The following is a 12,640-nucleotide window of genomic DNA, read 5'->3' as shown; positions in this document are numbered from 1 at the left end:
AGCAATTAATCACCCAGGAGCAAAAAACAGCCTTCAAACTTTAGAGAAATAATGATTTGACATTTATCGCGATATGCATCGATATGAATTTTTGTTTATCGTGATAACAATTTTGGCCAAATCGCCCAGCTCTAGGGTACCCCAGTCAGAGTACACGCTTTGTTGATTTTCTAATTGCAAATAAGAGTTGGAGTAGTTTTACTGATGCCTTAAAAGGTGTAATTTGTAATTAAAATTAACAGTGAGATCTGTGGTTTTATCCCTCTGGGGTCTGTGAACTTGCCTGAAAAATGATGGAAAGTTCTTTGAAATATGGCAATATGAATTGTTTGCCGTATCACGCACCTGTACTCTGACTACACAAATACTTTGTCCCAGGGAATTCCTTAGAAAATCGTATTAGTGTGGTAAAAGCTGAACCTGAGCAAATCGGGCTTAAGGCAACACGTTCTATACAAGGAGCAAACATAAATATCAAACTTCCTGCAACTTTTAGTGCAGAATTTCTGTTTATTTGCTGTTGGAAAACAATAAAACAATGTGGCACATCCAAAAACATTCCATGTTTTTTCCCCCCAGTATGTTATGTTTAATAAATAGAAAGGAAGTAATGCAGAAGCAATGAAGAACGTTTTTAGGGTTCTTTTTCATTTGTAGGCCTGTGATCTTGTGATAAAGGAACGCAGAACAGATTTAGATCTGTACTTTTATTCATTTGTTAAAACTGCAAAGGAATCTAAAGCTGTGCCTGAACTGCAGGGTCACCTGTACCTGCTGGTGACAGACCAGGGCTTCCTGCATGAGGACGGCGTTGTGTGGGAGAGTTTACACAACGTGGAGGGAGACTGCAACTTCTGCGACTCGGACTTCAGACTGTGCCACCCATCACAGAAGACCACCACGACTGGCCAGACCACGCCACAGCAGCAGCAGATGCAGATCGACCAGGTCACCCACCTGCCCACCTCCGTGGTTCCTCCTTGTTTGTTTAATTTTTTAAAATACATTTCAAAATACATCCAAAAGGGCATTTTGAGTAATGACTGAAAACATTTAGGTTCAATGATTTGTTGAGTAAATAAGATTGACATAAAATTTCCCTTTGATCCTGATGATGTCGATCAGCTGTGACGCTGACGCTGCGACTTATCCGTAAACATGGAGAAACACGAGTGTCAGTGAGTAGAAACAGGAGCTCCGCCGTGAAGCCGGAGTTGTTTCCGTTCTGTAGTCCGTGTTAAAGTAGCTGATCGATCATTTTGATCATCAATTCTCACTGTCTGGGAAAGTTCATGCCCTCTTTCAATGGGGGGAGACAAAGCCCCCGATAGCCGTGCAGACGACCCTGCATGAGGTTCTCCTTCAACAACACAGATGGTTTCCTCCAAGTCCGTCCGGCTCTTTATTCTAGATAAACGCGCTTTCCTCCGAGTCCGTCCGGCTCTTTATTCTAGATAAACGCGCTTTCCTCCGAGTCCGTCCGGCTCTTTATTCTAGATAAACGCGCTTTCCTCCGAGTCCGTCCGGCTCTTTATTCTAGATAAACGCGCTTTCCTCGGAGTCCGTCTGGCTCTTTATTCTAGATCAACGCGGTTTCCTCCGAGTCTGTCCGGCTCTTTATTCTAGATCAACGCGGTTTCCTCCGAGTCCGCCCGGCTCAATCAGAATAAAATACATGCATAATATGTAAACACTTCAGTCGGAATAGTCTAGTCCGTTTAACGCCATTCCGAATACAGTTTCTGTCCGATTGATCGAGGTGGGTAATCCTGTAAATAATCCGTTAAATAGAAGAATAATATCCATGTAAACGCCTGTATCTGATTACATTCCCTATCGGAAAGTTTGTCCGTTCTGCACATGTGCATTTTCCTTATAACGGAGGTTTATGATGATGTCATAGTAGCGTTTACTCTAAGTGGTTCTCTACATGTGCATGTAATTTTGGACCTGGGGCTGAAATCTTTAAGAAAAAACTAGTGAAGGTTCTTTAGACAGACACTAAGAAGTTCATAAGAATGTTCTTCAACACAGTTCTCAAAAAAAGAAGTACGTTTTCAAATGCCCTCCTGAAATAATCGGAACTGTTTTCTTACGTGTGCAGTGTTGCGTTTTACAGCTCACCATAATCGCATTAATTCAAAAACGTGCAAACTGTTATTGCCGTTATGTCATTTAATCCACTCCGAGAAGCAAAACGGAGGAAAAACATCAAGAGTTGAAAAAATTTTGCAAACAAGATCCAGAGGTGATGGAGGAAATCGGGAGAACTGAGGATGAGGAGCAGCGGAGGCAGCACCGAGTTCAATCACTTTAGATCTTGGCAGCCTGCGTGACGAAGAATAACACTCGTTCTGAGAATTATTCTCCAGAAAATACTTAGGAAAAGCTCTTTCCTGAGAAGTTGCTGGAAGAATAACACTTTTTTTTTTTGTAGCTTTTTCCCCCTGGAGAATGAGGTTAAGAAAAAAAAATACACCTTTTAATAAGTTTTTCTTTCTTAAGACACTTTCATGAATCTGGGCCCAGAATGCCTGTAGTGTGAATGTAAACCGAGGTTTTCACCAGATCGTTGAGTAGAGTGAGAATAAACACCTCAGTCTTCATCCATAAGTGGATTGAAGCAGATCTTTGCATTTAAACACAGCCAGGGCCTTGCATGAAATAGATAATAAATTAAGGATGTTTTTTTATCATCGCCGGGCGCTGTTGCCATGGTAACTGCTTATAAGCTACCTTAGCCTCTCATGTAAAACTAAAGAAGCAAATTTCAGACACCAGACTCGTCTTGGCTGATCGACCGTTCGCTCAATCGCTGGGGTGGCTTTGTGTGTTTGTGCTGCTTTAGGACTACCTGGTGGCCATGTCTCTGCAGAGGGATCAGGGTGAAGCTCCTGGACCTTTGAGTGACCTGGAGCTGGCCAGACAGCTTCAGCAGGAGGAGTACCAGCAGCCTCAGCAGCAGCAGCAGCAGCAGCAGCAGCAGCAGGTCTCCGAACAGGTAATGGGACCGGCTACAAACATCCAACACACACACAACTCCACACAGTCTCAGACCGTGTTCAGTGTGTCTGATAGTCTTGATTCTGTGGTCTCTGACTCTAACACTTGACCTAAAGTAGGTTGGCCAAGATAAAAACAGCAGTAGCCCGACTGAAGCCTGAATTTTGTCTGTTTTGTCCATTATTACAGATAACAGTGCGGCATTGACTGTGCAGTTGTGTCCATTCTTCTGATCTAAGCTTTGAACAGTGTGTGCGCTGATATGAATATATGACGTATATTATATGCATGTATATTGATTGTGATTTTATAATGCTTTTTCTAGCAGATGCGCGGTCAGACGACAGTGTCTCACCACGGAGGGCGGAGGCGAGAGAAGAAGGATGACACTGATTGTTCCATTTTATAAATCAGGGCCTTCAAACACCAAACCCAGTTAGTCTCGCTCTGTCGGACTGAGCTAACAGTCATGTACAACTTCCCCTGCAACAGAAGACCCCATTCACACTGACCTAGCCCGGCCCGTCACGCCAGAGCAAGCCCGCCTTTACCCACAGCGCATCCTCTTTGGTTCTGCCTTTTCCTTCAAATGAACACACTGGTCCTCTTTGTCTGATACCCCACTGTCAGCCCACATATCGAGAGGCTTTGTCCTGTAGCCAAAACAGAGGTTTAAAGGGGAACTCGGCTCGTTTTTCTACAAATATCTCCATAACTCAGTGTGTGAGGTGTAAACAGAGGGATTTAGATGGTTTGGTGTGAAATGGTTCAGGTGTCTTTACAGTGGTGGTGATGGGACCCAGGTGTCGCCATGACTACAACACAAATATAGACACCTTATTTACCATCCAGAACCTCCAGAGAACCTACACGAGTCTTCTGAGTTTATACGGAATGCTGATGATGGAAAACAGTGGAAAATCTGGAATAATGAGTTTTCTTTGGGGACTATTTTGCCGCACAGCACCCTGCATGTCTCCCTCCACCATGAATGGAGTTGAAGTTCTCTAAACTCTCATAAAACAGCGTCTCAGTCATCAGGCAGTGAATTCAGAACCAGTTCATGTAGGAACTTTCTGTGAGGAGCTTTTAGAGGGGGACGTCTGGTTCCCATCACCACCACTGTGAACAGCTCTGACTCGGTCAGTTTATCTAGAACAGAGCGTTTCACACCAAACCGCTTTCAACGACTCTGTTTACATCTTAACCAGTTAATTATGGAGATATTTTTAAAAATCTGTGGACTTTCCCTTTAACACAAACATATATTTAGTGTTTCAGTTTGCTGGCATTACTCAGAGCAACTGGACAGTAATGTACACTCGTGCACACAGTGGCATGATAGTTCAGCTCTATATGCTATGAATGGTGCTAGTTCATGCTGCATTAGAAATACATTAGAATGACCGAATGTAATTATTTTATAATGGCCAGTTAAACAGGGGCTATAATGTTATACAGATATGCAACGGATATATTACGACAGCTTCTGAGTGAAGTGGGTTGTTAAAAAACAAAATGTAGCAAAATTTTCCTCCAGCCATTTATAATGTAAGTCAAAGGAACTGAACGCACAGAACACTTTAAACATATGCTACTTAAAGGGCCCATATCATAACTTTTAGCTCTTCTTCTTTGGGTTTTATGATTAAACGTTGTTCCAAAGCTTAGAAGTCACCCCCACATATGCAAAATAAGCCCCAGAGATGGGCTACAGCAGTTTAGCCCCGCCCACTCACACTGATGTTATAAGGGGTGTTTGAATGAGACAAAACAGGACAGCCAGTCAGAACAGAGCTTATTTACATGTATCAGTCTTAAAGGTGCAGTAACAAAAGCAGCCTCTTTACTTCTGAAGGACCAGATTCACAAAAAAGTTACAAAAATATTTTATTCTTCAAATAACGTCTCATTTTCTTAAGAATGATTCAGAGATTATTGTTATTATTATTATTAGAGATTATATGTGTTATTCTTGAAAACATGTTCCTAATTGTTTTCCTAACCTTACGTCAGACTCACCGTCTCAGGCCGCGAGTGACCGGGTGAGAATCTGAATTTATCACTTTATCTACTCTGTCCATCCTCGTCCTGCTTTCCGCCGTCACCCCACAGTTATCATATATACCAAGGAGGATTTTTCACGCTGGCTGTTTTGTCCTCCACCACCTCTAGATGGCGTTTGCTCGTTTTTTTAAAAACGTTGATTTGGTGTTTTTGCTCCTTTGAGTGGATTAAACTAAATGGCAGGTCGTTGGCTGGAGGTTAGGGAGCTGGCCCTGTGACCGGATTCGTGCCGGTTCGATTCCCAGCACCGACAGTCCATGACTGAGGTGTCCTTGAGCAAGACACCTAACTCCCAATTACTCCCTGGGCGCCGTGGATAGGGCTGCCCACCGCTCCGGGCAAGTGTGCTCACTGCCCCCTAGTGTGTGTGTTCACTAGTGTGTATGTGGTGTTTCACTTCACGGATGGGTTGAATGCGGAGGTGGAATTTCCCCGTTTGGGGGATTAAAAAATATCACTTAAATAACGGAAGTCACAGTTACTGCAGATTCTAAATATCTTGCGTCATTTAACATACGGGGTAAAATGCAACGTAGCCAACATGAGAGCAATGAAGCTTTTCTTAAAAAATAAATCAGAAAGCAATTAAGATTATTTTACGAGAATATTTGAGAACTTTTACGTTTTTTCGATAACCGTCCGACCCAAAGAGAGGCTGGAAATGATCGTGTACAGACGAATCTGCCGTTTACAGCGAGGCTGCTTTTATTTAGTGTCATATTAATGAGACCAAAATGCACCCAAGCCCCGAACATAAGCGTAGATCAGCACTGAAGGCGTGAGCTTTCTAGGAGAATGTACCAGTATTGGTGTCGTTTATGGTACGGCGTAAAATACGACACAGTCTACGTAAGAAAAACAATGATTTTCTGAAGAAAATCTTAAGAAAAATCATTGAAAACTTTCCATGAGCTGCACTTAAGAACTTTATGAGCTTCTTAGTATTCGTCTTAAGAACCTTCACAAGTTTTTCTTAAAGTTTTTGTGAATCTGGCCCCAGGCATAGCCAATCAGAACAGAGCTCATTTACATATATCAGTCTTAAAGGTGCAGCCTGTTGAAGTCCAAGTTATACAGAGAGGCTGAAAACTATCATATCGCTGTTTTCGGAAGAAAAGCTCGTATCTCCAAAACGGTCACTTTACAGGAGAAGGAAAAGGATACTGTACTTTTAATGTAAGTCAATGGAACCAGACGTCTTTCCAAGGCATTTTGGGCCGTTTCTTTTGGTCCATTCATTATGAAATTTACATACAATGTAAAGAGCAACAGGCGTTTTCAGATTATGGTAAAAACTGAAAAACGACATAAATGGACATACGAGGTTTGCAGAGATGTGTAGGTGAATTTGGCTTTTGCAGTGAGGCTGCTTTTATTTAGTTTTATACCAACGACACCAAAATGCACCCAAACTCTGAAGTGTGTATCAGTTCTGAAGGCAGGAGTTTTCTATCAAAAAAAAAAAAAAGTACCAATGTTTTTTTTTTTCTAACAGTTTTATAACCAGGTTCGTTGACCACTGTTATAAACCAGCTGCCAGCAAAGCCCAGTTCTCCTTAAACATATCCGCACAAATACACAGCAGGCCAAACGACTAACCTGACATTCTTTGCCAAAATGTCTGTCGTTCTTAATCTGTGGAACCGGCTGTGTTGCCAATGTTTTATATAAACAAACCCGATCCACTGAAAGTAGCCTGACCTTCTGCTCTCCGTTCAGAAGTGATGTGTAGTGCCAGCCAGGCGGTTAAAGCAGACAAAATCTGGCCAAAATGACTCGCGTTCTGGAGTAAAATGATTTGGATCGTTATTAGAGTGAGCCAGTGATTGGGTTTTACTCTGGTTGAACATCCAGTGATTTGCTTTTGCTCTAATTCAAGCACTGAATCTTAGGAAGCTTTTCTTTCCTTTAGGGAGCGACGTTCCGGGCCTGAATGTGACCAAATGTGTGACAGTCGCGTATTAAACGTACCAAACGGTGATGAACACCCTACGTTAGAAGGTGAAGGTGTTGAAGAGGCGGATTCTCTCGAGTGCGTCGAATCTCCCGCAGTATAACTCGTATGCTCGGCGCTGATGACTCGTCGGGTCTAGTGAAGGGCATTCTGTCACTTGATTCCACGTCTTAATCACTTTTTGCTTTGTATTTAATCTCAAACTTCTCAGTAAATCATACTGAAATACTGATGAATGTAACGTGTCTTTATTTGGCTGCTACAACAGATCATATGAAGACTGCACATGCAGTCCTGACTAGACTGTATTGCCAAAAGTCATCGCTCGTCTGGCTTCACACACATATGAACTTGAGCGACATCCCATTCTTAATCCATAGGGTTTAATGTGATGTCGGCCCACCCTTTGCAGCTATAACAGCTTCAACTCTTCTGGGAAGGCTTTCCACAAGGGTTAGGAGTGTGTTTATGGGAATTTTTGACCGTGTTTCCAGAAGAGCATTTGTGAAGTCACTGATGTTGGACGAGAAGGTCTGACTCACAGTCTCCGCTCTAATTCATCCCAAAGGTGTTCTATTGGGTTGAGGTCAGAACTCTGTGCAGGCCAGTCAAGGTCTTCCACACAAAACTGGCTCATCCACGTCTTTATGGACCTGCTTTGTGCACTAGCAGGAACTTTACACTCGGCACAATGCAGTCAGACAAGTACCATCTCCTGGCAACCACCAAACCCAGACTCGTCCACCGGATTTCCAGATGGAGAGGTGTGATTGGTCACTCCAGAGAACACGTCTCCACTGCTCTAGAGTCCAGTTGTCTTTCTATCATCTGGAGCCAGTCTGCCCATTCTCCTCTGACCTCTCAACAAGGCATTTTCGTCCACACAACTGACCGCTCACTGGATATTTCCTCTTTTCCGGACCGTTCTCTGTAAACCCTAGAGATGGTTGTGCATGAAAATCCCAGCAGATCAGCAGTTTCTGAAATACTCAGACCAGCCCGTCTGGCACCAACAACCACGCCACGTTCAAAGCCCCTTAAATCCCCTTTCTTCCCCGTTCTGATGCTCGGCCTGCACTTCAGCAGGTTGTCTTGACCACCTCTACACGCCTAAATGCAGTGAGCTGCGGCCGTGTGATTGGCTGATCAGCTATTTGTGTTAACAAGCAACTGAACAGGTACCTAATAAAGTGGCCTGTGTGTGTGTTTATATATATATATATATATATATATATATATATATATTATATACACATAAACACACACACACACACATCCATATATTGGTTTATTGGTTGAACTTTACAGTGGTGGTGATGGGAACCAGACATCGCCATGACTACAACAATGTAGACATTTATTTACCATCCAGAACCACCAGAGAACCTACACGAGTCTTCTGAGCTTCTATGGAATGTTGATGATGGAAAACAGTGGAAAATCTGGAATAATCATTTTTCTTTGGGGACTATTTTGCCGCACAGCGCCCTGCATGTCTCCCTCCACCATGAATGGAGTTGAAGTTCTCTAAACTCTCATAAAACGAAATTACAACAGCCCCAAGGCGGAGGTCCTGGGGCAGAACACAGTGAGGTACTGACGACGGTATTCAGGCGTCCCACTTTGTTCTGTGTGGCTCTCTTGGGGATGGGGGGTCAGCGGCATAGCGTGAAAGCTGTGTCTGAGCTGGTAGTGAGACTAAGGTAAACTGGTAAACAGGTAAACCGACCACTCTCTTCGTAATAGAACCAACATTATTTCTCCAAACCCAGCTCTCCTGAACCTCTTCACCGGCAAGATTTTCTACAAACCCTTAGAAGGTTACGTCAGATTCATGTCATGTTCTTAAGGCGCAGAACCGTTCTCACCTCTGCGCTCCTGAGTGTGTGGAGATCCTGGTCTTATTTGAGAACAAACCCCACATACGAGAACACCGGTGCCTCAAAATCTTCATCAAAACTACGCAAGTTTTCTTCTTACGAAGGCTGGTGAATAGTGGTTCTTCATAGAACCACGAACACTCAATGATCAAAGGGTTCTTTGCCTGGTGAAACGGTTCCATGTGTGTATATAAAACCATATACAGCACGTTCTCCATCAATGTGAAGAAGCCCTTCACCATGAAAGGATTGCTTTACGTATACAAAAGGTTCTGAGTCTTTATGGTTCTATATACGTATAAGTACACTTTGAAAAAGATGTTCCTTTAAGGGTTCTTCAGTAAAGATGAACCATATATAGATCACTAGATAGATCGATAGATAAAGTATTTTATCTATAGACAGATAGATCTGTCTGTCTGTCTATCCATCTATCTATTTATCTATCTGTCTATCTAGTGATCTATATATGGTTCATCTTTACCAAAGAACCCTTAAAGGAACATCTTTTTCAAAGTGGTACTTATTACCACTTCAAACAATAATGAAACGGCTCCTCTTCTTCTTACAGATACAGACGTTGGATGGTTTAGAAGTTGTGAATCCAGTTTCTCCACTTTGTTTTAATGAGCGGCGAGTCAGAAAGTCTTCATCTAAAAGTCGCTGATTAATGATAAACACACGAGGCAAAAGAGAGAGACAGCAGGTTCTGACACCATCTGTTTGTGAGGAAATGAACATTTATTAGTGACAGTTTATGAAAATAGTTCTCACGTTAGTCAGAGATGTCGTTTCATATGGAAGTGTTAAAATCTGCAGAGCTCTATGATTTATAAAAACCTCAGGCGTAATCGCTGGAAAAGTACAAAACATAAGGTGCTATAATTAATCGAATTATGGTTTTCAATGAGACTTCCAGTCCACACCTTTCAGAAAATTAAAGTGCAAGACTCAAACAGAGGATGGAGAGAGATGGGAGAAAGACTGTAAACCCACGGATAAATAAACACTGGATCGAAGCCTAATGTTTAAAGCTCGTCTGTTACACGGAACATGCACGAGGGAGGAACCAGCTTCAGGATGCTGCACCAAACGGGACGCTCACCACAAATGAACACTTCAAAACGAGGGCTTCGTCAGCGCGGACGAGAAGCGTCTCCCAGAGCCGGCCGGAGCACGACAGGATCACAGCAGGAGAATATAGAGGACTTCAATCAAGATCATGAAACTCTGGCAATGAACCAAGTCAGAAACTTTAGAACCGGTCAGGCGTAACGTTCTGACCACCTCCTCGTTTCTACGCTCACTGTCCACTTTATCAGCTCCACTTACTGTATAGCTGCACTCTGTAGTTCTAGTTACAGACTGTAGTCCATCTGTTTCTCTGATACTGGCTGGATATTTTTGATTGGTGGACGATTCTCAGTCCAGCAGCGACACTGAGGTGTTTAAAAACTCCAGCAGCGCTGCTGTGTCTGATCCACTCAGACCAGCGCAACACACACTAACACACCACCACCACGTCAGTGTCACTGCAGTGCTGAGAATGACCCACCACACAAATAGTACCTGCTCTGTGAGGGTCCATGGGGGTCCTGACCACTGAAGAACATGGTAACAGAGTATCAGAGAAACAGATGGACTACAGTCTGTAACTGTAGAACTACAGAGTGCAGCTATACAGTAAGTGGAGCTGATAAAGTGGACAGTGAGCTTAGAAACAAGGAGGTGGTCAGAACGTTACGCCTGACCGGTGTATTTACCAAACAGTGTGGAGAGCTGTGCTGGTCTGTTGTCAGGGGCCACAGTTTAGAGCCCTGGACTCTAGTAAAAAGGCTGAGGTCTTAATCGTCATCCTGTAAGAGATGTTTTCAGAGCATGTCGGCTGATATGAGGCACGATACTGAACTGAACACTTCACATTAATAAACAAGGTCAGTTATGAAATCATATCTCTAATAAGATCCACTATTAAGAAGTCTGCTTTCAGTCTGTATCTAAAACAGCATCAACACTGCAGTGGCGTATATCAAGTTTAACGCCTTAATTGATTGTGACTTTAGTGCCAGATCTTAAAGGTGCAGTGTGAGAGATTTGGTGGCATCTAGTGGTGAGGTTGCAGATTGCACCCAGCTGAATCCCCCTCCCTCACCCCACCATTTCCAAGCGTGTAGTAGAACCTACGGCGGCCGCCAGGTTTTCTGCCGTCGTCCGTCCTGGTTTTGTTTCTCTCCTGCATGTTTTCTCTTCTTTGATGGTGAGGAGTCACCCTCTCTCGCTTTTATCTTGCACTAAATAATAAATCTGATCCTCCATTTGTCAGAATTTGGGTTCTCAAACTTCTCACAGCACAGAATGGTCAGCAGCACCGACAGCATCCACTGATTCTTCTTGTTTCTACGTCTTTCAGCCGGAGCTACAGCACCACCTAATTCAAGCTGTCGCAGGGTAAAAGCGTGAAAGGCGCCCTCTAGAGGCAGCGTTTGGTTTGTTTGCTCTGGGCTCCAGTAGAAACATAGTGGTGGCGGCCTCTGTTGGTAGAGTTGCCGTTCCCGATGTAGATATGAAGGCTCATTCTAAGATAACGAGAACACAGCGATTCACAGATTACAGCTAATTAATTATACACTAATAAAACATGGGCTTGTTTATTATATTCCTATTTCTGCTAAGAGCCCCCAAAATCTCACACACTGCACCTTTAAAGGAACAATTAGGGGAAAAAACCCGCCCTGCACCCCAAATGCAGTCGATTAGCCGAGACACGTGCCTGAACGTAGAAGCTCTTCGGTTATGAGGCTAACAAGTAATGAAAGTCAATGTCGCTCTAATATTTTAAAGACTGTAAACGGAAGACGGGACATTTTGGAGAAACGCTGTCACCAGGAGTCGGAAACAACCTGACGGCACTAAATGGTAATAGTTAGGACAGGATTTGTTTCAATGGAGAAGTGTGGAAATGTAATTTTACTACATTTGGAATGAAGTGGCTACTAAATTTACACACGGCTTTCACTCCAAAACACTTTCATTCCACTGCGTACAAGTAGAAAACGTCCAAACGTTTCCACAGAATACAATGGAATTTAGATTTTTAGCAAAGCATTAATATCGCAACAGTTTTGCAATATTGACAGTGCTAGAAAAGAGGTGAGGAAGAGGGTGCAGGCAGGATGGAGTGGGTGGAGACGGATGTCAGGGCTGATGTGTGACAGAAGGATAGCAGCAAGAGTGAAAGGGCAGGTCTACAAGACAGCAGTGCGTCCTGCTATGATGTTTGGTTTGGAGACTGTGGCTCTGTCTAAAGAGCTGAGATTTTCGTTGGGAGTGACAAGGCTGGACAAAATTAGAAATGAGCAGATCAGAGGGACAGTGAAGGTGGAGCAGAGAAGGTTTATGGATGTAGTGAAGGTGGACATGGAGATGGTTACTATGGGGACTAATATAACCTGGGATTATTTGTACAGTTTGTTTTATAGCATGAAAGTAAAATAACCTGGGATTATTTTTACGGTTTGTTTTATAGCATGAAAGTAATATAACCTGGGATTATTTGTACGGTTTGTTTTATAGCATGAAAGTAATATAACCTGGGATTATTTTTACGGTTTGTTTCATAGCATGAAAGTAATATAACCTGGGATTATTTTTACGGTTTGTTTCATAGCATGAAAGTAATATAACCTGGGATTATTTGTACGGTTTGTTTCATAGCATGAAAGTAATATAACCTGGG

At 42.9% G+C, this 12,640-nt stretch overlaps 1 protein-coding gene across 3 annotated transcripts in view; it reads left to right on the top strand.

The window, feature by feature from the left end:
- The window catches only part of mindy1 (MINDY lysine 48 deubiquitinase 1), a 16,017-nt gene extending 12,583 nt beyond the window's left edge, over positions 1 to 3,434 (top strand). For 2 of the 3 annotated variants that reach the window (XM_037535522.1, XM_037535521.1), the window contains 3 exons: positions 760 to 948; positions 2,849 to 3,001; positions 3,329 to 3,434. In XM_037535522.1, coding sequence (XP_037391419.1) covers positions 760 to 948; positions 2,849 to 3,001; positions 3,329 to 3,412 — 426 coding nt within the window. In that variant the 3' untranslated portion in view covers positions 3,413 to 3,434. The remainder of the gene's footprint in view (positions 1 to 759; positions 949 to 2,848; positions 3,002 to 3,328) is intronic. The other variant, XM_037535523.1, reaches the window with a different exon arrangement.
- Positions 3,435 to 12,640: the final 9,206 nt, after the last annotated feature.

This window comes from Pygocentrus nattereri, chromosome 27, assembly GCF_015220715.1.
Source record: "Pygocentrus nattereri isolate fPygNat1 chromosome 27, fPygNat1.pri, whole genome shotgun sequence".
NCBI lineage: Eukaryota > Metazoa > Chordata > Actinopteri > Characiformes > Serrasalmidae > Pygocentrus > Pygocentrus nattereri.
This window is presented reverse-complemented; position numbering and strand designations above follow the sequence as displayed.